The following is a 27,588-nucleotide window of genomic DNA, read 5'->3' as shown; positions in this document are numbered from 1 at the left end:
ATTTTTAATATGACATCTACGTTGGACGTTTTGTGCTAAACGTCCTAAATCTAACAAAAAAGATACCATTTTCAAAACTGCAAAATGTCTATCCTTTTTAAAAAAAAATACGATTTGTAACAAGGCTTTGTGCTCTGTGCATTTATCTTTTCAGGCCTTTTTCAAAATACAAGTGGAAAACATGGAAAATCAAGCAATTGAGGTGTAGGAGGAGGCCAGCATTTTTAGTAGACTGTTTCCCCAGACATCCTAGGATGCTGAGGCACCCTAGGGGGCACTGCTGTGGACTTCATATAAATGCTCCCAGGTACACATCTCACCATTGCTCCCTTATCTGAGCCCTCCAAAACTTACTACCCCGAACTGCACACCACTACAATAGCCTTTATGGGTGAAGGAGGACCTATATGCGAGTACAGTGGGTTTCTAGTGGGTTTTGGAGGGCTCACAGTTTTCATCACAACTGTAACAGGTAGGGGAAGGTATGGGCCTGGATCCACCTATCTACAATGCACAGCACCCACCACTACACTACCACGGGGCCTGAATGCTACTCTAATGTACGTCTGAGGCTGTCATAGAGGCTGGTGAGTACTATTTTTATTAACATTTTTTGGGTGTGGGAGGGGGATCAGTAAGCACTGGGGGAGTCATCCCTGATTCTCTCATCTGGTTATTTAGGGCACCTTTTTGTTTCTTATTCGTTCTGAAAACAGGTCTAGACCAAAATGTTGAAGTTTTCACCCTAGACGTTTTTGTTTTGTCCATTATGGCTGTAAAACATCCAAGTGTTAGGCACACCCTAAGCCCACGCTAATTCTGCCTTCAAAATGCCACTGGAACTTGTGATTTAGATGCATTGCAGAAATATGCATAAACGTCTGCAAAGCAGAAATCTGGCCAGAAGTTGCTTTATGAGGCTTCTTGGACGTTTTTCTCTTTTGAAAATGACCCCCAAAGTGCTTAGATATCAACTGCCTCCTGGGGCTTGGAGCTCACTGCCGACTTATATAGTGACACCTCTGGCCACTCTGTTTACTGCAGAAGACAGTTTGCAGTATCCTTTGACCAAATGACAGCTACTACACTCAAAATAAATAAATATATATTTTTTTTATTTTTGGATTTTTAGTTCACACTGTTTCAGCAGTAGCTCAAAACATGTTACCTAGTGCACCTTGAATGTCTAAGGAGGCAATGCAATAAACTGCTGTGGTTTAGTGTAGTGGTTCGCTAGATATTTTCCTATGAGTCTTACTCCTGATGCAAAAGACTTCTAGCTAGGAAAGGTTTCAAGGAAAACCACTGCACCAAAGGACAGTGCAATGTGTATGCAAAAGACCAAATGGAAAATTAACCCTGATGTAATGATGTGGACTGAAACTCAGCACAGTATTTTTACTTTTCCATTTATCACTAAATATATATGGCAGCTTAGGGCTGGTGTAAAGATGCACCTGGGAACAAAAGGGGTAGCTGAAATGGTGTGATTCGATGACTCTCCATTGTACCAATCCTGACTCCCCAGTACTCCCCAACACCCCCTCCCCCCCTCATTATCCCTGCTGGCTTCTGCTGCCCTCACCTCCTATCCCCAAGATTTTCCTGGTGGACCCTTGCATCTACTCCCAACAGAAGATAATGGGGGACCTGATAACCGCCTCTGGGACCCCCCCCCCTCAACACCAACATTGGGAGGCAGGAGCAAATGCCCTCTGATATTAAAAAGTTATTAAACAGTTCCTTTGGTGACAGTAATCTTGAAATTGGAAAGTTAAGTAGATGCAATAATTCCTGCTTGCATTTTCTATAGAAATACAGTCTTATCTCCAGAATGCTGATCTACTGCTGTTTTAGTTTCAGATTACAATGTCTCAAGTGTTCCCAGCCTAGCAGAATGTTATTAGGTTATCTTCCAAGGATTACAGCCGAGAAGAAGACTTGTGCTCTACTTTCATTTCTACAGTGAACACCTGATGAAGGCCTTCTAGGGCTCCCAATATGGTTTTCATATCCACCATGGCGGGTTTAACCAGTAGCTTGAGAGAAATAGAAATAACCATGCTGGGAGCAGCAACACTGCCAGCTGGTGCAGTTGACCCATCCAAAACTTGCAACTCACCATTACTGACCGCCGGGGAAGACACTCCACCCGAAATAGCGGAGGGATAATACCTCCACTGGCTGCATTTCTTCTGGGGACGACTGGAAGACTAAAGCGACAAGTCTGGACCCCCCCGCCCCCCCCCCGAGCTCCTCTTGCCACCGCTCCTAAAACTCCTGCAATACTCCCGGGGGGGGGGGGGGGGGGGGGGGGGGGGGGAATGGAAGGCTCAAGTAGGGCTCAGCGAAACTTCACTATCTAAGTCAGGCTCCTTTGTGAACCCAACAGCAGATTTGCCCAATGTGGGGACCACAAAGGAGGTAATAAGTGCCTGACACAGGGAAGAATCAATGGGGCTGCAGGAGGAAAAGCCCGCTGTTTCCCTCAACGCTTCAACATCGAGTCTGATAAGAAAACAGCAAAGACAAGATAAAAGCTGAAGAGGGCAGGAGCTTCTTCCAAATGCATCCTACTCTGACACGCCATCTTGGATCCCCCTCCTCATGAGAGATATTTGCATGCACTTCCTCCTTGGAATGCAAATATCTCATATGTATATTCATTATAGGGTATCCTGAAAACCTGACTGTCTGGGTGTGCACTGACTGGGTAGAGAAGTACTGCTCTATTCCATGAAATGTTTATACCTCTTCTTAGGACGGGTTCACAACCCAGTCCTCAGGACACATCAAGCCTTTTCAGGGTATCTAATAAATATATATAATGAAAAAATATATAACCGGGGCTTAAAAATATTTTATAAGTAAACAAAACAAAAAAGATCTAGGTGGTAATGTAACCAACAAATGAAAAATCTTTATGTTTGAGCAGGATACTATGCAGCCGCACGAGTTGAATGGTAAAATTATGTATAATCATACCTGATAATTTTCTTTCCATTAATCATAGCTGATCAATCCATAGACTGGTGGGTTGTGTCCATCTACCAGCAGGTGGAGATAGAGAGCAAACTTTTGCCTCCCTATATGTGGTCATGTGCTGCCGGAAACTCCTCAGTATGTCGATATCAAAGCTCCATCCGCAGGACTCAGCACTTAGAGAATTACACCCACGAAGGGACACTCTGCCCAGCTCACCACCGCCGAAACGGGGGAGGGGAATTAACCCAGCTCATCCCCACACAAGTGGGGGAGGGGAATCCGTCCAGCTCATCCCCGCGGAGCGGGGGAGGGACACCACACCCGCCGATGCGGGGGGATCTGGCTTATCCTGCAACCGCAACCGCGGGAGGAGCTGACTGACCCTAACACCGCCGAAGCGGGAGGGGTACAAAGCTGCCCTACAGCCGCACGAAGCGGGAGGGAGTGCCGGCAGAATTTATGTCTCAATCCAGCCCCGTAAAACGGAGGGGAGAGGAATGCAGCAGCTCACTGTAACACAAACTCGTCTCAACTCTTGAAGAATCCAAGTGAAAGAACTTGAACACGAAGTCTTTCTGAAATAACTGAAGACTAAACTTGAACCTGAAATGCAACCAGAATAAAAACAGAACAGATATCTGGGAGGGGCTATGGATTGATCAGCTATGATTAATGGAAAGAAAATTATCAGGTATGATTATACATAATTTTACCTTCCATATCATCAAGCTGATCAATCCATAGACTGGTGGGATGTACCGAAGCAGTACTCACCCAGGGCGGGACATTGAAATCCCTGACCTCAACACTGAAGCTCCAAACCGGGCCTCCGCCCGTGCAGCCACAGTCAAACGGTAATGCTTGGAGAATGTATGAGCCGAAGCCCAAGTTGCCGCCTTGCATATCTCTTCCAAGGAGACGGATCCGGCCTCTGCCATCGAGGCCGCCCGAGCTCTCGTGGAGTGAGCCTTCAGCTGGATAGGCGGCACCTTCCCCGCGGCCACATAAGCCGCTGCAATGGCTTCCTTGACCCATCTTGCCACTGTAGGCTTAGCAGCCTGCAGACCCTTACGAGGACCTGCAAACAGGACAAACAGATGATCCGATTTCCGGAAATCATTGGTCACTTCCAAGTATCTGAAGATGACTCGTCTCACATCCAGATATTTAAGAGCAGAGTACTCCTCTGGGTAGTCCTCCCTACGAAAGGAAGGGAGACAGAGCTGCTGATTCACATGGAAGCGAGAAACAATCTTGGGCAGGAAGGAAGGCACTGTGCGAATAGTCACTCCTGCCTCAGTGAACCGCAGAAAAGGCTCTCGACATGAGAGCGCCTGGAGCTCGGAAACTCTTCTGGCTGAAGTGATAGCCACCAAAAAGACTGCTTTCAACGTCAGGTCTTTCAGAGATGCCCTCGACAAGGGTTCAAAAGGCGGCTTCTGCAATGCTCTTAGCACCAGGTTGAGATTCCACGCAGGCACCACTGAGTGCAGAGGAGGGCGCAGGTGATTAACTCCCTTGAGAAAGCGCACCACATCTGGCTGCGAAGCCAGGGAAGCACCCTTCAGGCGGCCCCTGAAGCAAGCCAGAGCCGCTACCTGGACTTTAAGGGAACTGAGCGACAGGCCTTTCTCCAGACCTTCTTGCAGGAACGCCAACACTGAAGAAATTGGAGCAGTGAAGGGAGAAAGTGAGCCTGCTTCACACCATGCTGCAAAGATACGCCAAACCCTGGCGTAAGCAGTAGAAGTAGAGCGTTTCCTCGCTCTCAGCATAGTGGCGATGACCTTGTCTGAGAAGCCCTTCTTCCTCAGACGCTGCCGCTCAATAGCCAGGCCGTAAGACCAAAGGGAGAGGGATCCTCCATCACCACGGGACCCTGATGTAACCGGCCCTGCTCCACTGACAGCCGCAGAGGATCGTCGACTGAGAGCCTGATCAAGTCCGCATACCAGGGACGTCTGGGCCAATCCGGACCCACCAGGATTACCCTGCCGGGATGCTTTGCCACCCGGTCTAGCACCCTGCCCAACATGGGCCAGGGCGGGAACACATAGAGGAGCTCTTGTGTCGGCCACTGTTGGAGAAGAGCATCTACTCCCAGGGATCGAGGGTCCCGTCCTCTGCTGAAAAAGCGCGGCACTTGGCAATTGGCCGATGACGCCATCAGATCTAGGCTCGGCTGGCCCCAGCGCTTCGTGATGTCCAAGAACGCCTGAGCAGATAGTTGCCACTCTCCGGGCTCCAAGGTATGGCGACTGAGAAAGTCCGCCTTGACATTCATGACTCCGGCAATGTGGGCCGCTGAAAGCTGCTCCAGGTTCGCTTCCGCCCACTGGCAAAGACTCATAGCCTCCTTGGCTAGAGGGGCGCTCTTGGTACCTCCCTGGCGGTTGATATAGGCCACAGCCGTGGCATTGTCCGACAGGACCCGTACAGGCTACAACACCAGTACCGGGATGAACTCCAATAACACCAACCGAATGGCTCTGAGTTCCAGGAGGTTGATAGACCACTTGCCTCTGCAGGAGACTAGAGCCCCTGCGCTGTCCTTCCCAAGCAGTGGGCTCCCCAGCCCATCAAAGAGGCGTCTGTCGTGACGACAATCCACTCCGGGGTCACCAGAGGCAATCCTGCAGACAACTTGTCTGTCTGCGTCCACCAGCTCAGCGCCCTGCGCACTGCTGGGTCCACGGGAAGGCGCACAGCATAATCCTCCGACATCGGAGTCCAGCGCAGCAGCAGAGATAGCTGTAGTGGTCTCATATGAGCCCTGGCCCAGGGCACTACTTCCATCGTGGCCGTCATAGAGCCCAACAGCTGCACGTAGTCCCAAGCCCGAATAGGAGAGGCTACTAGGAACTAGTCCACCTGAGCCTGAAGCTTGACAATCCGATTGTCTGGCAGGAACACTCTGCCCACTTGGGTGTCGAATCGAACTCCCAGATACTCCAGGGACTGAGTCGGGCGCAGCTGGCTCTTCTTCCAGTTGATGATCCATCCCAGGGAGCTCACAAGAGCAACTACCCGGTCCATAGCTTTGCCGCACTCTGCATAAGAGGGGGCTCGGATCAACCAGTCGTCCAGATAAGGATGGACTTGTACTCCTTCCTTTAGCAGGAAGGCCGCTATGACCCCCATTACTTTGGAAAAGGTCCGCGGAGCAGTAGCCAACCCGAAAGGGAGGGCTCTGAACTGGAAGTGTCGTCTCAGGACTGTAAAACGCAGAAAGCGTTGGAGAGGAGGCCAGATGGGAATATGCAGGTACGCTTCCTTGATGTCCAAGGAAGCCAAGAACTCTCCTGCCTTCACTGCCGCTATAACAGAGCGGAGAGTCTCCATGCGAAAGTGCCTCACTTTCCAGGCCCGATTGACCCCTTTGAGGTCGAGGATAGGCCGGACAGAACCTCCTTTCTTTGGAACCACAAAGTAAATGGAGTAACGTCCCTTGCCAATCTGATTTTTTTGGCACCGGAACGACCGCACCCAGGCGGATCAGGTTGTCCAAGGTCTGCTGCACTGCCACAGCTTGACCGGAGACTTGCAGGGAGAGAGTACAAACCCGTCTCTTAAGGGTTGGCAGAACTCTAGCTTGTAGCCGTCTGATGACTTCCAGCACCCACGCGTCTGAAGTTATAGTGGTCCACTCGCCCAGAAACGAGGACAGCCGTCCTCCAATCTGCACTGGGGCGTGGACCAAGGCCCCGTCATTGGGTACGAGACCCTGGGGGAGGACCGGAGGGAGCACCTCCGGGACGGCGGTCTCTGCGAAAGGAATGCTGCTTGGGGGAGAAATTCCTCTTGAAGGAAGAGGGGGCAGAGGAACCCGACTTGCCCGGGCGGTACCGACGGGCTTCCAGCAACCGTCCTCTGGAAGTACCGGGACGAGTACTAGCCCGAGCCCTGACCTCTGGTAATTTCTTGCCCTTAGACGTGCCGAGATCGGTCACGATTTTGTCCAGCTCGACCCCAAAGAGCAGCTTGCCTTTAAAAGGCAATCTAGCCAGGCGGGATTTAGAGGCGTGGTCAGCAGACCAATGTTTCAGCCAAAGCCACCGCCGCGCAGAGACTGTCTGAGCCATGCCTTTAGCTGAGGCTCTCAAGACATCATACAGCAAGTCTGCCAAATAGGCTAAGCCCGATTCCAGGGCCGGCCAATCAGCCCTCAAGGAAAGATCCGAGGGGGAAGCCCGCTGCACCATAGTCAGGCACGCCCTGGCCACATAGGAGCCGCAAACTGAGGCCTGCAAACTTAAAGCAGCTGCCTCAAAGGACGACCTTAAGGCCGCCTCCAATCTTCTGTCTTGGGCGTCCTTTAGGGCCGTGCCACCTTCCACCGGCAACGCCGTTTTCTTAGTCACCGCAGTGATTAAAGAATCCACGGTAGGCCACAGATAGGCCTCACGTTCACTCACAGCCAAAGGATAGAGGCGGGACATAGCCCTAGCCACTTTAAGGCTCGTTTCCGGGACATCCCATTGAGCCGCAATTAAGGTGTGCATGGCATCATGCACGTGGAAGGATCTAGGCGGGCGCTTCGTCCCCAGCATAATGGCAGAGCCAACAGGGGCTGAGGGAGAGACGTCCTCCGGAGAGGAAATCTTCAAAGTGTCCATGGCCTGTAAAAACAGGTTGGGCAAATCCTCTGGGCTAAAAAGCCGCGCTGCAGATGGGTCATCCGCTCCATCCGAGCGGGGATCTATCTCCTCCAAGGAATCCGCAAAGGACCGTTGGGAGACCTCAGACACGCTGCCCTCATCTACATCGGAGGAGACAAAGTCCTCCAAGGCCTGGAAATCAACCCGAGGGCGTTTACCTCTGGGAACCTCAACCTCTTTATCAGAAGAGGGAGCAGGGGCAGCGTTTTGCATGAGGAAAGCCTGATGCAGCAGCAAAACAAACTCGGGGGAGAAACCCCCCAGACTGTGCACTTCCGCAGCCTGGGCAACAGCCCTAGACGCACTCTCAACCGGCGCTCGCAATAGCGGGGGAGAGACATGCTGCGCATCCAAAATGGCGTCCGGCGCGAAACTCCGCGAAGGAGCCGCGCGGGAAGAACGGCGCTTAACTTTAGCCGCTTGTGCCGTCGCCCAAATTAAGGGCGTTCATGGCATTAATGTCTCCAACCTCAAGGGCGGCCCACGAAGAAGCCGTCCGAGCCGCGTGGCCGGCCAAGATGGCGGAGGCGAGGAGCGGGGGATGGGCGTTTATGGCGGGAAAAAACCGCCACGCCGGAGGAACGACCGGGACATTCATCGGTCACTAAACTGTCACCCATCAAGGGCGAATCAGGTTGTAAAACCCCCGCATCCCCTCTAGAAGCGCTCCAGTGATCCGGGGAGCGACCCTTTGCGCCCTCGCCCTCCGACGCCATATGCCACGAGGAGAAGAATCGGGGAACCCCCTGCCCGCTATAAAAGGTAAAATTACCTGCTTGCCGCTCCGAGCTGTAACGAACTGGTGTCCCAGTGAGTAGCTGCAATGAACGTTTAAAGAAACGTCGAATTAAACGCCTTTAAAGACGTTTAAAAATTTTTTTTTTTTTTTTTTTTTTTTTTTTTTTTTAAACGGAGCCAGCGGGAGGGGGGAGAAAAGGAGGGACCTGGCACCACCAGGTTTGCACTTGCTCAAAAGAGCCCTCAACCCCAGGCCTCAACAAAACCTAAGGATTAGGCTTGGAGGCCTAGCCAGAGCTGCTGCTGTGTGTGACCACCACCTGCTGAGATAGAGAACATACTGGGGAGTTTCCGGCAGCACATGACCACATATAGGGAGGCAAAAGTTTGCTCTCTATCTCCACCTGCTGGTAGATGGACACAACCCACCAGTCTATGGATTGATCAGCTTGATGATATGGAAAAAGAGGTTGAATGGCTAACTCTGTAGGGGGTGATTGGCCCAAACACTCCAGCAATCAGGTTCTTCATCCAATTAGAACAGCCCTTTTTTAGGGGGCGGTTTTGTTTAAATAGTTGGTGTTTTCAGGCCGTTGACTTGTCAGACCTGGAGGGTGCTCAGTCCAAGGAGCACCTGATTATGACATGATAAATAAAATGGTAAAAAACATTTTTCTTTACATTATTAAGATTTTTTCACAGTTCATCATGTATTTCTTCTCACATTTAGTTATTATTTTTGTACGGTTTTACATGCCCCTGAAGAAACAAAGTGAAACACAACTAGTGTTGGGGATTTTCGTTCACGCATAGATGGCATTTAAGAATACAGTGGAACACACCGGTCTGATTTCTCCCATTGAAAATAATTGGATTTACAGATAAGTGCTTATTACAGTAAGTTTATGATTGGGCCCAGAGGTTATAATATTTGGTGATCAACCTGATTTCAAGATTTTGATTGGAAAGACTGTTTTCATATCTCTGGTGACATCAGTATCCATAGAGAAGACCGATATAGACTTTATTACCTTTCAGTGTGCAATGATGGGAGTGGTGGGCGCTGCCCAGTTTGGGTAAGACTGTGTTCTGAGCACACAAATATATATTTAAAAGGCTTTTCGTTTGTTGGTTACATTGACACCTACATCTTTATTTTTTGTTTAATAAATATACATGAGATAAATTTGCATAAAATGGTGGTAATACATGCAAATTTATCTCGTATATTTATTAAACAAAAAATAAAGATGCAGGTGTCAATGTAACCAACAAATGAAAAACCTTTTAAATAAACCTTTCATGTATGTTTATATGAAAACCTGACTGGCTAGGTGTGTTCTGAGGACTGAGTTGAGAACCCCCTGTCTTGGCAGTTTCCTTCTGACTGAGCTGAAAGCACACAAGAGCAGAACCAACATTTTCACAAATACAATAGTTATCACCTTCTCCTAATTCAGCACAACTAGCATGGAAGCAGTCTCGTCACAGCGGAAACCTGGTTCAGGAATTGAGACCCATTTTAATTTCTTCATCCTTCATTCCAGACGACAGGCTGAAATTTCAGAAAGGTTAGAGCCTGGTCTCTTGTGAGCCTATCATTCAGTGCTGTTTTGTGGCTGACAAAGTAGCAGCAGTTGATTCTCCCCCACCCAGGGCTCAAGGGACTCACCCAGGCACTGCTGGCTTCTTTAGATAGCAGATAAAAACATCTGCACAGTTACACTGTCTCTCAGTCTGGGTAAATGGGCTGGACCCCATAATAAAATGTTCAACACTGCTCTATTTGCCCTTTGAACAATATTTTAAGAGCATAGGTAATCCTTAAAATGGGTCCCACTTTATAAATCACTGCTTTCAGAGACAGTACAATACTGTGCATGACATTTATTACTTCTGAGGAATTCTGTGCCACTGGGCATTGCAAAACTCTGAACAGGGACCAGAAGGCAGCAGACAATCACACTGTTAGCATTCTCCTCACCCTCCATGCAAGACAGACAACTTGTAATCTTCCCCTACTCTCCCCCTCTCACACTGGAGCCCAATCAGCACAAGTCCTTGGACTGACTGCAGCATTTCAGCAGCAGAACTCGATATATTTTCCCGCACAGTTCAAATGTATTAACCGGCTGGTCTGCTTTGGCTGGGGGGGGGGGGGGGGCAGGAAGGAATAGGAGAAGTTATAACCTGATTGTCTTGTAGTATGAACTTTCATGGGTATTGGGGGGGGGGGGGGATTCAGGAGAAAGAGCTATGGCATATAGGTTTCAGAGAGCGCTATGATGGCGTGAGGGCTGCGTGGGGTGGGGAAAGCTTCAGAAAAGTGCCATGGGAAAACTGCCTGAACCTGTTGGGGAACGGGGTAGGAGGGGAATCTGAGAATTCTAGCCTAGGGTGGGGTTCCAGCTAAGTTAGGTGAGAAGAAAGCTGGGGGTTATCGGGTGAGGGAGGAGCCAGGCCTTTATGATGGGGGTATTCTATACCTAAAACAAAAACAGAGGGCTAAAATGCAAAATTCTGCAGAATTAAAACCCTGTGTAAATAATTTTCAAAAACTTTACTGTATTTTAAAATGTTTTTGTGCAATACTCTCCCAGGACAGACTTACAGAATATTTGCATTTTGGGCTGGTCCTCCAACAGGCAATGGCAAAAACAACATACTACAGGATATGAAACTATGCAACCATGACTCTTCCAGCCACAGGCTTCTCATGACTCAAGCTCATTTTCCTGTCTGAGAAAAAGACTGTTTTTCACTAAATCTCACAAGTGCTACTGCTGATTGAGAAAGAAGAATGTTGCCTTATTTAAAAAGGTCTTTTGTAACATCAGGAAGGGGAAGGGTGGGGGGAGGAACTGAAGGGGGGAAAGGTGGGTAAAAAATGCATAAGATGACTGTGATGTTTATTTAACAAACACCCCATAAATGTTTGGATGTTAGTGAGAATGTTTGGGAGGGTAGGTAGGGGAAGGGGGGGGGGGGGGGAATGACAAAAACATTGATGATGGAATTTATCGATGTATGCAAGTTAATATGCTGTATTATTTACAATGTCAAATGTTAGATATACTGGCAATGTTTAAAATGTTTACAATGTTGAATCATCAATAAAAACAGTTGAAATATAAAAAGGTCTTTTATGTCAGGCCACTTAACAGCCCTTGCTAAGCTCTGAACCTTTACCTTAAACCCTTCTGAAACCAAAGAAACACCAGCTAGAAGACACGTACCTGTAATTTACTACCGCTCTTGCTGCACATTCGAATAAAGATAGTGGGATTTTCAGTTCTATGTTAGGAACAAGTGGATTTGCTTCTTCAAACGGATTCCCAAAGAGGTCTAAATTTTCCAGTGCCAAACCTTGAAAACTATGGGGCAGAAACAGAAGCTTGTTGCGGGCTGCAGAAAACACACGCAGTTTTATCAGCTGCCCGATATTAAATGGCAGTCTTATCAGCTCATTGTCATCGACCTTTAATTGTACAAGTTCTTGAAACCGGCAGAAGTGAAGGGGAAGAGCTTTCAGTCTATTCTGACTGAGATCCAGTGATTGAAGAGATCTCTGCAGTGTGGAGCTGCACAGCACTTCTGGAAATACTTCCAAGCGGTTATCATGCAGGATGAACTCCTGAAGATGGACCAGGTCCCCAACAGTTACAGGTAGCTTTTTGATAGAGTTGTGACTCAAGTCCAGTTTCCGGAGCTTTTTAAGACAAAGCATTCTCATATCAACTCTAGCGAGTTTGCAGTAGGAGACCTGGAGCTGCTCTAGGGAATAGGGAAAGCTTTGGGTCAGAGGATAGTCTTGTTTGGACACAATGGACAGCTTGGTCTTTGGTTTTGTAACTTCTGAGGTCTTTGCAGGGGTCAAGATGGAGAGGGGTAACTTTTCAGCAACATTACCCTGGTGAGCCAGTTTCACTGCAGAAAGGAAGGTTTTCAAAGTGCTAACATTGGCCTAAAAACAAAATAATCCAAGCATAAGACAAACCATTTTCTGATTTCTATGCCAGAATTCAGTAACGGGCACTAAAAAAACCCAAAAAACCCCTTAGGCTCCAATAAATGTGTCAAGCGCAAGTTCTAGAATGGTGATACTCATATTTTCAAAGCACTTAGCCTTCCAAAGTTCCATAGAAACCTATGGTACTTTGGAAGGCTAAGTGCTTTGAAAATATGCCTGTGTGTCACTTCTGTTATAGAATATTAGCATTAAGGCCAAAATTCTATATACGGGGCCGAAAAATTTGGTCCGATAAAATTTTGCGTTAAGCGCTATTCTACGAACAGTATGCAGAGTTTGGTGTAATTTATAGAATAGCATTTGGCGCAGGGATCCACGTCCAATTTTAGGCACAAGGATTTACACCAAGTAAAACCTAGTGCAAATTCTCACCCCTAAATTACACGCACATCTCCCTTGTTTTATATGACTGCACATAAATTTCAGGAGTGCTCCTGATCCACCCATGCCCCTCCCATGGCCACTCCCCTTTTTTGGACACACAGATCCTGGTGCCTAAAAATGTGCGCACAAATTTCAATTAATGCTGATAATTATTAGTGCCCAATTATTGACACTAATTGGTTTCTTATTCAATTAAAGTGTGCAGAAATTTCCATGCGCCATATATAGAATTAGGCCGCAAGTGCGCATTTCGGCAACTCTAAACACGAGCTCTTATGCAATGTGAAAGGCTGGTGTAAATGTGCCCAAATACTGGTAATTAAGCAAGCAACTGACAGTATTCTGTAACTTAACACCTAAATGCTTGGCATGCACCTGATCGTCTATGTCCCCTCCCACATCCATGCCCCACCCCCATGGAGTAGCACGCCATAGAATAGGGGCCTAAGTCAATTATGCACGTTAAGTACAAATTGGTGCCTGATTAGTGCTTGTCGACAAAAATTGGTACTTAATACTAATTTACTAATTTAGTTATATATGTAAATGACCCCTGTGCACCCAATTTTTTAGGCCTTTTATGGAACTTGGGGGAACAGGGGGCTGAATTTGCACAAGTTTGGAACTTAGGAGCAATAGTTTATCTACCCTTTACTAGGCTGCACATCTTTTCTATATATTCAAATTTCTATTGATATACAGGCTGCTAATGAATTGGACAGTTATTTATGTTTGAGTGATTCAGATCACAATGTTTTCTTTTTCTGGAAAAACAAGCAAAAATGCTGGCCACAACTGTCAAAATTTGCATGGGGAATCCTGTGCATTCCTGCTACCAGCACATTTTCTACGGAAGACAGGAGAGCTAGACTGAATCCTGAGAATGTTGATGACTTATTATTAATCTACAGATAATAAAAACCATAACAGTGCTTCCTAGGGCATATTTCTCCCCTGCTAGGGCATACAAAGCAGGTTGTATTTTGTACTAGTGTGTGACATGGGGACAAAGTTTGTCCCTGTCTCCGTGTCATTCTCTAATACTCATCATTTAGGAGACATTGTCTACAGGTGACCAAATTATGAATGCATAAGAAAAATGCACGAATGGACAACACCCAGGGCTGAAGCCTTATTTGTGCTACTTCTCATGTTTCAAAAATTGGTTGTTTGTTATCAAGCGTCCAATATGCATATACATAATTTCTCACATTAGCATTCAGAAATATTTTCCTAGCAGTTTGTCTCCTGTGCTTGCCGACAATGAAAAATAGCCAAGAAGTAATTCATACAACGTATCTGTCTGTGTCCTCTGACAATCACTGAAAAAAACACACATTTCTAGCTTCACACTTCATATGCTGTCACCTCATTGTTGGCTTTGACATTGATTACACATTAGCAAAAGTGGATCATTTGTTTTCATACTCTTTGTGCAGACCCTGCAAGTGACTCAATAGTGCACAGCAAGGGCCGGATTCAGTAAATGGGGCCCAAAGTCAAGACGCCGTTAAGATCTGCATTAAGCTAGTATTCTGTAAACAGTGCTTTGCGCAGAGCACCCTTTACATAATATTAGTGTGCTGCGAGGACTTATGCATGCCAAAAGCCAGTGTAAATCCTGACGCACAACTAACGGCAGTTGGATGCGCACATACCACGTAGTCTAAATCACCACACCTCATTCCTAGGAACGCCCCTGATCCACCTATGCCCCTCCCATGGCCATGCTCCTCTGTTGAGTTGCACGCTATGAAATTTAGGGGCCCAAGCATGCGTAACCCCTAATTAGTGCCAATTAACTCCACTAACTGATTAGCCAGTTAGGCACTAACAAACAATTAGTTTCTGCAAGCATCTGGGATCTGTGCTTAAATTTGGGCAACCTATAGAGAATCCAGGGGCATGTGTTTCCAGCCCTCACAACTTATCCTAGGGTAGCACTTGCCTTTTCATCTAAGGGTGGGAAACTTCAGATACTTTTCCAGTGATCCGAAAAATAAAGGAATTCCTACCCATGGAGGATGCTCGAATACTTTGGACGAAAGCCCTTATGTACAAAGTTGGAGGCTCAACCTTCAGTATTCATTTTCCACAAAGCTCAATAGGAAATAGACTTAAGAAACAGTACACAGATGCATTAATAGCAACCTCAAATTCCCTGCTGAGGGGACCTATCAAACTATTACCCACCACCAAGTCCTGTTCCGGGTGGGAAAAAGCAATAATAGGCAAGATATGAAGAGCACGCTGAGACCCCATATTCCAGGATCAATACCTTGCTAAGGCACACGTCCACCGTAGGCTCCTTCAGTCGAACTGTGGCTTTTCCTTCTTCCACAAATTTTGTGAAAAATTGTTCTATATTCTCCTTTAACTGGAAGGAAACAACCCAACAGGTGAGATGTATTGCTGACTCTCGAGGGCTGAATAATGTAATACTAAATGAGTTAAGTACTATACAATATACGTAGGCATATACCCTATCCCCCCCACCACTCCATACACATCAGAGAATGACCCAAAGGTCATTTAGTACACGAGTTTAGATCATATAATGTATAAATATATCAAAACATCCAATTCTCCCCCTTCAAAGCACCTTGAAACACGAGTAAAAAAAAAAAAAAAAAAACCACACAAAGCAGCAGGAACTTATCAGAACACAAAAAAGTGAATTTTCTTAAGCTGATTTTATTGATCCACAGTTTTCCTACTACTCCTTTGAGCATCCACCTCAAGCAGATCCAAGGTTGGGATGACTGTAAATTGTAATGCTTGTAAGATTTTTGTTTAATATTTTCATTATGTGCTGATGTTAATTACTGTATCTTCCTTAGAAAACCAGAAGATACCTAGACAAGACAAAAGCAAAAACCATGGGATCTTCTTCCTTATAATCAAGTTCTTCACAAACTCAGATCTGGTTAATTCTGTACCACTGGTCTGTTCTGTATAACACAGCCCACGATGGTAAGTGAGTCGCAGGCTGAACTGACCCTGGTTATTCAATGCTGGGACATGTGCGACTCCCGGCATTGAAGATCTAGTCTCAACGGTCAACTGGAAGTTAACCGGGCACCAGCCGCCATTCAGACCGGCGCTTGGATATCTTCACCGCATAAGTTGAAACAGCAAAAAGGTTGTTCTAACTTTATGCAGTTACTTAGCCGGTTAGCAGACTGAAAATCACCACTAGCCAGCTAAGTTTGCACTCTGCCCCTAACCTAACCGGTTAGAAGATGACAGCGGCGATATTTAGTGGCCCTAATCAGTTAAGTGCTGCTGAATATTGTGTGCCAAGTCACTCAACAGGAGCCTTTCCTGCCCAGTTAAACCCTTCTGAATATCCTGATGAGGATAATCTGAATTCAAGGCTAAGGGCCCTGTTTACTAAGCCGTGCTATAGGCGCGCTAACCTTTTGGCGTGTGCTAAAAATTAGAGCACGCCAATGCTAGAGATACCAAATAGGAATATATGGGTGTGTCTAGAATTGGCGCACGCTAAAATGTTAGCATGCCTATAGCGTTTCCTGGGCCAACGCGGACGTCGACCCACATGCGAGAACAAGCAGCCTTGCTTGTCCTCGGAGAATCCAAAATTTCACCAGTGTACACATGCTATTACTTGGTGCTAAACATGTTATCACATTTTCTTATAGGTTATACAACAGCTTGAGTCCATATTGCAATGCAATGCAAATATTTCGTTTAATTCTACGCTTCCAGAAATAGTGAATATTCAGAGACACTGCGGTGTATGTGCATTTTAGTCCTTGAAATCATAGGTTTGTTGGAATATGTGACAGTTATAGTTTATTACGGGCCCTGTTTACTAAGCTGTGCTAGAGGCGCGTTAGCGTTATTAGCATGTGCTGTGTAGATGCCCCATAATATTCCTATGGGTGTCTACACAGTTAGTACATGCTAATAAGGCAAATAACCTAAGCTGACCATCTAAAAAGCCTGAAAAAAAATCAGCTTTAAGTAACTCTCTACAGCTATTCAACAAATTTGGTGATTTTTTCAATGAAGTGCCAGATTTTCAGCATTAGCATTATTAAAATTTGAGCACGGTGTAGGCAACAGACATCATTCATTTGAACTGAGCTTACATTTGCAGCAAAACAGGGAAGCAGAGGGTCAATAGGAAATGACATTTTCCTAAGCTGAAGAACATGACACACATCCTGTTTATGCCTGACTGACCAGCCTGGGAAATTTCACATTTGTACTCTGGTTTTCATTCTACAAATAAGCAATAAATTAATTTTCTATGTCAGGAAGGTAGAGCACTTTGTCTTATTGTCTCCACAGTGGCAATAATTATATCATGTCATCTCCTGGCAATACTTGGAAATGCATTTACTAAGAACACATCCCAAAGCAGTATCTTCAGAATCCATGCAGAATGCCAGGTTGACTGCAAAGGCTTCTTGTCCAATGGAACGTGTTGAAACGATCTTTGCTCTTGGTGATACCGTTTGGGTTTCATTATGAAAAATGTATGTGATGGGGTAAAATTGAGCAGATCAGCCTGTCCTCTTTGAAATGGTGCTATAGTTTTCTCAACATGTGGCACTTTTTTCCCCCAAACCTTAAGAACTATTTTAGAATTAAGCACAGAAAAGGTGATGAAAGAAAGAGAGAGAATAATGGGGGTTTGTTTAGCCAAAGGAAATTGCTGCTGGCCTGCTATGATAGGAAAATAGTTGCTTCTGTCTGTAACCAGGCCATGTGGTCAGCTTAGCCCTATGGAAGAAGAGGAATAATGGGTGAACAGATGGGGCATGGCCATGAAATGTAACTTGGACAAAATGATGCAAAGTGATGCACATTAGGAAGAATAATCCAAATCTAGTTATCTGATGCTAGGGTCCACATTAGGAGTCAGCAACCAAGAAAAAGATCTAGGCTTCAGCATAGATAATATGCTGAAATCTTCTGCCCAGTGTGCAGCTGTGTTAAAAAAAAAAAAAAAAGCAAGCAAATAGGATGCTAGGAATTATTAGGAAAAGGATAGAAAATACGAATTATAATGCCTCTGACCTCACCTTGAGTATTGTGTTCAATTCTGATTGCCGTATCTCAAAAAACATATAGCGGAATTAAAAAGAAGAGCAACAATTTAACTGAACCCTTGAGAGTGAAAAATTGATATAACAAATGAAGTTCTACACGAGCAAGAAGTGGTTATGATCTTGAAAATGATAATAGACCAGAAACTTTGAATAATAAAATGAATATTATTATAGATGATTAATATCGAGATTGTTTTTCCCAGAGTTCCGGGTATGACTCCTAAAGTTTTCCTCAGAAATATTTCCTCAATTATTACTTTAAAAGGAGTGAAGCCTGTGAAAACTGGGATTACTTTAATCAGTGGGATCTGAGTTAGAGACTTAAGTATATGTATTGTTAAATAACTTCTGGTTTTTAAAAGAGAAAGAATGTAATCAGATGTATTATTTCTAACTAATATTGGATAATAAGGATGTTTTCAATGAAATGAATTGACTATACACCGTATTGGGCTTGAAGAAGCCAACCAGATGATCAATGTGGAATAATGAATTAGATGAGTAATATCTGGGGATAATCAGGTTAATACCACGGGGTTTTTTTTCTGTTTACTGTTTAATTGATCTCCTTATCTTGTTTCACTCTCCCTATTTAGTGGTCTAAGGAAGAGAATAGAATTACCTGATTGAAATAATTCCTATATATTACCTTCTCTGTATTTATGGCAAGTTGTTTTATCACTTGTAAAAAGTTAAATGGTTATAAATAAAATAAAATAAAATAAAAAAAAAGAAGAAGAGCAACCAAAATGATAGAAGTCCTCTCATATGAGGAAAGGCTAAAGAGGTTAGGGCTCTTTAGCCTGGAAAAGAGACAACTGAGGGAAGATATAATTGAGGTCTACAAAATCCTGAGCGCTGTAGAAGTGATAGATTTTTTACACTTAAGTACAAAGACAAGGGGACACTCAATGAAGTTACACGGAAACACTTTTAAAACAAAGAAGAGGAAATATTTGTTTCACTCAATGAATAGTTAAGCTCTGGAACTCGCTGCCGGAGGATGTGGTAACAGCGGTTAGCGTATCTGGATTTATAGAAAGGTTTGGACAAGTTCCTGGAGGAAAAGTCCATAGTCTGCTATTGAGACAGACATAGGGAAGCCATTGCTTGCCCTGGGATTGGTAGCATGGAATGTTGCTACTAATTGGGTTTCTGCCAGGTACCTGTGACCTTGATTGGCCACTGTTGGAAGCAGGATGCTGAGCTACACAGACCTTTGATCTGACCCAATATGGCTATTCTTATGTTCTAAAATATTGCCAGGTTAGCCAGGGCTTAAAAGCAACGAGTTTGCTACATCTCCTCCTCTAGTGAGGTAATAAAATTTGCTGACAATGCAAAGTTATTCAAAGTTGTTAAATCTCCCTGTGAAAAATTACAAGAGGACCTTACGAGACTGTGCGTCTAAATGGCAGATGACGTTTAATGTGAGCAAGTGCAAAGTGATACATATGGGAAAGAGGAGCCCAAATTATAGCTACGTAATGCAAGGTTCCACGTTACTAGTCATTGACCAAGGAAAGGATCTAGGCATCATCGTCGATATGTTGAAACCCTCTGCTCAGTGTGCTACTGCGGCGGCTAAGGAAGCAAATAGAATGTTAGGTATTATTAGGAAAGGAATGGAAAACACAAATGAGGATGTTATAATGCCTTTGTATTGGTCCACGGTGCGACCGCAGCTCGAATATTGTGTTCAATTCTGGTTGCCACATCTCAAAAAAGATATAGTGGAATTAAAAAAGGTACAGAGAAGGGCAACGAAAATGATAAAGCGGATGGGACCACTTCCCTATGAAGAAAGGCTGAAGCAGCTAGGGCTCTTAAGCTTGGAGAAAGGACTGCTGAGGAGAGATATGATAAAGGTCTATAAAATTATGAGTGGAGTGGAATGGGTAGACGTGAATCGTTTGTTTACTCTTTCCAAAAATGCTAGGACTAGGGGGCATGCGATGAAGCTACAAAGTAGTAAATTTTAAATGAATCGGAGAAAATATTTCTTCACTCAATGTGTAATTAAACTCTGGAATTCATTGCCAGAGAATGTGGTAAAGGTGGCCAGCTTAGCGGGGTTTAAAAAAGGTTTGGATGGATTGCTAAAGGAAAGGTCCATAGACCATTATTAAAATGACTTGGGAAAAATCCACTGCTTATTTCTGGGATACGCAGCATAAAATGTATTGATCTTTTTTGGGGTCTTGCCAGGTATTTGTGACCTGGATTGGCCACTGTTGGAACCAGGATGCTGGGCTTGATGGACCTTTGATCTGTCTCAGTGTGGCAATACTTATGTACTTATCAATTCTTGTGAAAAGCTGAACTTCCACCCTACTAACTCCTTTATTGTGGAGTTTAGTCAGTCAGGTCCCTGCAGCTGGGAAGAATAGATTTATGGGCTCATTTTTGAAAGGAAAAAAACATCTAAAAAGTGGCATAAAGCAGCATTAGGACTTTTTCTCAGCAAAATGTCCAAATCAGTATTTTCAAACCCAGTATCCAAATCTCAAGGGTGCACGTCAAGGGCAGGATTTGGGCGTTCCTAAAACCCGGACGTTTTTCCAGTCATAATGGAACAAAACGAAAATGTTCAGGACTAAAACTAAGAGGTTTTGAGACAGACCGGTTCTAATAATGACTAAGCCACAAAATAGTGCCCTAAATGACCCCCTCCTTACCCCTGTGGTCACTGACCCCTCCCACCGCCCAAACATTTGAAAGAAAAGGGAACATACCAGCCTCAGGTGTTATAGCCAGTCCTATTAAAGAAGCAAGCAGATCCCTGGAGTAGCCTAGTGGTCAGTGCAATGCACCATGGAGAAGGGAATCCAGGCCCATAATCTGCTCTACCTGTTGCTCTCCAAAACCCATCACAAACCTACTGTACCCATATATAGGTGACACCAGCAGCCATAAGAATCATTGTAGTGGTGTACAGTTAGGGGCATAGCCAGACCTCGCCCGAGGGGGGGGGGGCACTGTTTGGCCGCCCCCCCCCGCGCGCGCCCGCCACTACTGCCGCTTTGGACCCCCCTGCTTATTAACAGCATGCCATGCAAGACTTGAACCCCCCTCCCGCCACCAACTCTCCCCCGCCGTCGCCGCCCGCCCCGCATCAGATACCTTTTTTGCAACCGAGAGTCTTCTTCAGCGCCCGAGTAGCGCCTTCGTTCAATGAAGTTCCTGCCATCAGCTGTTTCGACGCCTTACGTCCTACACGGGGCTACATGCACGGTGCAGGACGTAAGGCGTCAAAACAGCTGATCGCAGGAACTTCGTTGAATGAAGGCGCTACTCGGGCGCTGAAGACGACTCTCTGCTGCAAAAAAGGTATCTGATGCGGTGGCGGGGCGGGCGGCGGGGGAGAGTTGGTGGCAGGAGGAGGGGTTCAAGGGGATTGTCGGGAGGGGGCCAGGGCCCCTCAGGCCCCACGTAGCTACGCCACTGGTACAGTTGGGTACAATAGGTTTTTGGTGGGCTCACTATACACTATAAGTGAGCAACAGTGAGATGTGTACCTGGGAGCATTTATGTGAAGTCCACTGCAGCGCCCCCTAGAGTGCCCCACTGCTCTGCTGGGATGTCTGGGTGGCCAGTCTACTAAGAATGCCAGCTCCTCCTACATCCCAACAGCTTGATTTTGTGCATTTTTCACTTGGACATTTTTTTTTATTCAAAAATGGATCAAAACAAACACACAGAGCACAAAAACACCTAGCAATTGACCATTTTCAAAATAAAAAGATGGATGTTTTGCTGTTTCGAAAATGGCTATGCTTGCTATTTGGATTCCGGATGTTTTGAGCAAAACGTCCAAAGTCGGACTTAGACATCAAACCGAAAATTTCCCTCCATGCAACCTTGGGATGGCCACTAAGGGAAGATGCAACGATACAGACAAGAGAAAAAGTAGCCTATTCAACTTGGCCAGTACTGAGAGCAAATATTAAGGCAAAACAACCAATAAACCTCTATATCTGTCTTGGAAACTGACAGTTAACAGTCCTGGTGGCAGTGCAGGTAAGGAACAGCCAGATTCATTTGGAAGCACATTCATTTATAATTAGAAGCAGGCCTGATGGTAGCGCATTGAACTATCATGCAAAGTGACCTGGGTTCAGTTCCTGGCTGAAATATTTCATTTTTTGAGTCAATCAGAGCTGAGAATGCTGTGGACACAGTTCCCCGGGTTCTAAATAGGTCGCTCAGAGTTGGACGTGGATCACAGATGTGCACACAAACTAATTAGTCAAATAGGTGCTATCAATTAATTGGAGTAAAATTGGCACTAGAAACAGAAAAACAGAGAAAAATTAAGGCAGATAAAGACCATATGGCCTATCCAGTCTGCACATCCATGTCATCTATTCTCCCTTTCACTCCCTTAGATATCCTATATACTTGTCCCAAGCTTTCTTAAATTCAGGTACAGTTTTCATCTCCAAGGTCCAAAAAGAACAGCACTGTTTCTTTTGGACCTGTGGCTGCTTTTGAGGAAGTTTTCTTCTCACAGTTTGTTTCTACCACCTCCACCAGGAGACCGTTCCACAAATTCACCACCCTTTCCATGAACAAGTATTCCCTTGGATTACTTCTGAGGCTGTCCCCTTTCACCTTCATCCTATACCCCCTCGTTCCAGAGCTTCCTTTCAATTGACTCGCCTCCTGTGCATTTATGTTGCATAAGTATTTACACATGTCTAATCATATTTATTTATTTTATTTTTTATTTATACAGTCTTATATCCCACAGTGAACCAGTTATCGTTTCAATGTGGCTTACAGCCATTGGGATTGGGGTTACTAATTAGTAGAGGGGTTAGGTTGGGTCCAAAGTATACATATTGAAATCTTTAAGTCTGTCCCCATACGCTTTATGACGAAGGCCACTAACCGTTTTAGTAGCTGCCCTCTGGACTGACTCCATCCTGTTTGTATCTTTTTGAAGGTGCGGTCTCCAGAATTGTGCACAATATTCTAAATGAGGTCTCACCAGAGTCTTTTGCAGGGGCATCATCACCTCCTTTTTCCTACAGGCCAAAAGCAGAATACATGTCTTACAGTGTTGGAGAGCTTTATTCCGGGCAATTTAGAGCCCTTTATTGCAGTCAATTTTTAAACATCACAGGGCTCTGTGGTATTTTAAAACTAACTGCAATAAAGGGCTCTTTGGTCTTTGAAATTGACTGGAATAAAGTTCTCCAACACTATAAGATGTTTATTCTGCTTTTTTGTGGACTGCTTGGCATCATTTGCAGACTACAGTTTCCTCTTCTTTAATTTCTGTTTCTCACTATGCACCCAAGCATCCTTGTAGCTTTCACCATTGCCTTTTTTTTTTTTTTTTACCCGTTTGGCCACCTTAAGATCATGACATATGATCACATCAAAGTCCTGCTCCTCTTTTGCACGCAGAGGTTCTTTACCCCTAAATTGTAACGTTCCCTCAGGTTTTTGCAGTCCAAAAGCATGACCCTGCATTTTTTATCATTAAATCTTAGCTGACAAATTCTGGATCATTTGCCCAGCTTCACTAAGTCTTAAGTACATAAGTATTGCCACACTGGGACAGACCAAAGGTCCATCAAGCCCAGCATCCTGTTTCCAACAGTGGCCATTCCAGGTCACAAATACCTGGAAGATCCCAAAAAAGTTCAACAAGCAGTGGATTTTCCTCATGTTTATTCCATATTTACCATCCCACCTCATCTGGGGGACAGGTCTAGGAGGTTTACACACTAAATACATAAAAAGCACAAAAATGAATTCTAATTTCAGATATGACAGCAACATTCATTCCAAAGAAACAAATCAGGACTCAAGTAGGGGAAGGAAAAAGATATCATGTAGACAGAGGGCCACCCAATTCTCCAAAATTCCCATACCAAATGCCAAATTAAAATGGTGCATCTTCCATAACATTTTAAATTGCTTAAAAGACAGCTCAGTCCATAAGTGTGGAGGTTGCTTGTTCCATAACTGTGATTCGCTGGCTCTTTGTGCTAAGAGGGCGCCACATGCACGCATCAATAGGTCAGGTGACTTCCGATGCTGATGTCTGTGTCAGAGCTGAGGTCCGTGCATCAGCCTGAGAGCAGAGAAGGTTAATGGAAGACTTTCTACATCTGCGCTGTTAAAGCAAAAAGGAGGAGGAGGTGGCACTCAAAGAACTTGGTAGGTGAGAGGCTGGCACAAGTGCCACTTATACTTCTATAGGAACCCTACAGGGAACTGCTTCCATCCCCACAGGAACCCCTCAGACCTGGAGGTGAATCCTACAGGATTCCTGCAGATTCCATGGGAATCCCACAAACCAGTCTTCTTTAGATTGTGAGCCCTCCAGGGACAGAAAAATACCTACTGTAAACCACTGTGTTCTATTAAACCTAAATGGTATATCAAGTTTTAATAATGTATTAATATGTATTTGCATAAAATGGAGGCAAATATCTTGTGAATATTCTTTGGGTAGTCTCAAAAAATGATAGGTTGTAGCTCTCCAGGGGGGCCGACGAAGAGAGCTACTGAGGGCTGAACGTGGCTTGTCCATGCCAAGCAGCACAGAGAGGGATTGAGTACAGGTGTTAATCCACATGGAATACATGGTTGCACATTGCATTAAAATGAATGCTAATGAGGCAATTAAGTATTCCACAGCATTGCAGAGAGGTAAACAGGGGCTATTGATGCACGGTTACTGTGAAAATTTTTTCGCCAGGTCCAGGGCTGCCTACAAGGGTTTGCAAAGAGGATTTCATGACAGTTTTTGTCTCATTTTGCAACCTGAAAAAAGTTCCTGTAAGGTTCAAAGGAAGACAGAAGGTATGTGTGCATATCCGAACAAAACTGAAAAAGTGAACGAACACAACGGCAGCTGTTCTTCTGCAGGGGTGGTCGCACAGGGCCCCGCGCTCCTAGGGACTCCACATCTCTAGCACGACCATCCTCCTATCTCAGAACACCTCCCTGCTCCACACCTTAATGTGCATCCACATTTCAGTAGCATCAGGCAGCAATTTTCATATCCTGTCAGCTGCCGAGCCCACAGCCTCCTCGCTGCTGCATCCTGCCCTTGTGGAAACAGGAAGAGACATCAAAAGAGGGCAGGATGCAGCAGTGAGGAGGCTCTGGGCTCGGCAACTGACAGGATATGAAAATCACTGCCACTCTCTACTGAAATGTGGTGGATGCACATCAAGGTACGGGGTGAGGTGGGGCTCCGAGAGCTCTAAACCTCCTTTTAAACTCTGATAAATTATGGCTTATGGTGGCGGGCGAAGGCCGGGAGTCCTCACTGAACTGGTCTGCACAGGGTCCCACAATTCCTAAAACCAGCTCTGTTCTGCGCTTAAAATATGAGGCACACAAAAACTGCTTGCACATAAATTTTTACGAGGTTCATATTTAGATGCAGAACAGGAGCAGATGTGTACTGGCACTTCTGTTTTAGGCATGCGCGCAAGAATGTTCTTCACACGCGTCCAGCACGTTCCCCCATGCATAAAATTAGAATACACTTAAAACTTTCTGCATGACATGGTATTACACTCACGGTAGAAGCCAGGCCCTCAGACTCTCATGTGGCTCGACTGCAAGCCCTTCTGTGCCAGCCCCCAGGATTGTAGATCGAGACCCCTGATTTAACTGCTGAAGACAACCCTGTTATCCCAAGGCTACTTATGAAATAAATATAAACCTGGGGCAATGCCTGTTGTATATTGCAATATCTGACCTTGTATTTTGAGCCCACCCTATCTTTCTGGGTGCAGATCATCAGGCAGACAGTACTGGCCCTGCCAGGAACCTTCTCCTGTTGTCGCCCGATGGACAGGACTGCTTGAGTGCCTCTGCCTCGATTCTTCATGCCATAGGTTGGCAGCATCCGATTGATCACTTCTACTTCACACTGCAACTTCATTTCTATTTGCAACTGAAATCCACTTCAGAGCCGAGTATAAATTGACGGTACACGTTCAGACCGTGTTTACAGCCTGCTTCAGCACACACACATCTACAACAGGAAAAATACAAGAATAACTACAATATTCAACATGATTTATTACAGCTAAAGACAAAAATACATTACCCCTCTGCACTTGCCCTCTAATACCCTCATGTTAGTCTCCTCTCCCATAGCTGGTTCTAGTGTAGCTACGCGTCTCTCATGAAGGCAGTTCCTAGTTCATTACTTCTCCTGCTGTTTCCATTTTAGGTCAGGTGCTCAGGTCCAGGGACCAGATCCAAGTTCCATGAGAGCCACAATTATCCCTGACTACCGAAACTCTAAGCCAGGTGAGGCCCAGGCCACCGCCTTTAAAGGCCACACAGGGGCAACAGACACTACACTCCATTCCATCTTTCACGCTTGTTCTACTCGACCCAAATTGCCTCCACTCCAGCCATACTGCACGGGCACAGGGAGGGGGCCACAAATATTCCCCACATGGGGTTAACACTAACCATGACTGGGAACCCCGTCCACAATTTGCAAGGATGACACCTGTACAATTGCTGAAATCCCATTTTCTGTTTCACACAGCCCACAAAAATTAAAACAGAGTAGCGCATGCACTTTACTAATTAACCTACATGGCCCTGCTCCAGAAACCACCCTCTCTGTGCATGTGCCAAACAGCTCCCATGTACACTTAGTAGAGGCACAGCATATGTCTTCCTAAAACAGTTTTGTTCAGGATTCTGCTGCAAGAAGCAAATTTAGCTGCAATTATGAAGCATATATGCATCAACTTGTATAATTTTGCACATTCAAAATAAAACTTTACAATTAAGCAATATAACAAAAGTCCAGGTCACAAGTATCTAGTAGAGCCCCAAAAAACAGAAGTTTTATAGGTCATTTCCAAGGCTCTCTCAAATTCTACTTGGCTGATAAATTATGGACTTTTCCTCCAGGAATTTGTCCAAACATCTTTCCTGACTGTATTCTACCGAGCACTCACTTAGCAGCAAGCATCCCCAATCAAATATATTCACCAATGGGATACAAGTAGTGGGGGAAGGATATATTTTACAGGAAAGGGAGAGAACTCTTGAAATTGCTTAAAGTGTCAGTGGACAGTCATAGGGTGGAAAATGGGGAACCTGGAAAATGTACTGAGCCAAACTGACAAATTAAAGAGTAGTAAATCGCCTGGACCGGATGGCATAGATCCAAGGGTACTCAAAGAACTCAAGCATGAAATTGCTGATTTCTATTAGCAATATGTAACCTGTTGCTAAAATCATCCATAGTACCTGTAGATTGAAGGGTGGCCAATATGATGCCAATTTTTAAAAGGGATTCTAGGGTGATCCGGCAAATTACAGACTGGTAAGCCTGATGTCAGTGCTGGGCAAAATAGTGGAAACCATTATAAAGAATAAAATTATAGAACATATAGACAAACATGGTTTAATAGGACAGAGTTGGCATGGATTCATCCAAGGAAAATCTTGCTTCACCAATCTGCTTCATTTCTTTGAAGGCGTGAATAAACGTGGATAAAAGGTAAGCCGGTTGATATAGGCATATTTTCAAAGCACTTAGCCTTCCAAAGTTCCATAGGTTTCTATGGAACTTTGGAAGGCTAAGTGCTTTGAAAATATGCCTGATAGTGTATCTAGATTTTCAGAAAGCTTTTGATCAAGATCCTCATGAGAGACTCTTGAGAAAATTAAAGAGTCATGGGATAGGAGGCAAGGTTCTGGTGTG

The 27,588-nt window shown here is 45.1% G+C and overlaps 1 protein-coding gene across 1 annotated transcript in view; it reads right to left on the bottom strand.

The window, feature by feature from the left end:
* Positions 1-27,588, bottom strand: part of LRR1 (leucine rich repeat protein 1) — a 31,566-nt gene that overhangs the window by 574 nt on the left and 3,404 nt on the right. Inside the window, exons 2-4 of the mRNA XM_030215326.1 lie at positions 25,609-25,887; positions 15,074-15,172; positions 11,618-12,345 (exon numbers count right to left, since the gene is read on the bottom strand). Coding sequence (XP_030071186.1) covers positions 11,618-12,345; positions 15,074-15,172; positions 25,609-25,794 — 1,013 coding nt within the window. The 5' untranslated portion in view covers positions 25,795-25,887. The remainder of the gene's footprint in view (positions 1-11,617; positions 12,346-15,073; positions 15,173-25,608; positions 25,888-27,588) is intronic.

This window comes from Microcaecilia unicolor, chromosome 9 (assembly GCF_901765095.1).
Source record: "Microcaecilia unicolor chromosome 9, aMicUni1.1, whole genome shotgun sequence".
Taxonomy (NCBI): domain Eukaryota; kingdom Metazoa; phylum Chordata; class Amphibia; order Gymnophiona; family Siphonopidae; genus Microcaecilia; species Microcaecilia unicolor.
Note: the sequence above shows the minus strand (reverse complement) of the source record. Positions and strands in the feature narration are given on the sequence as shown.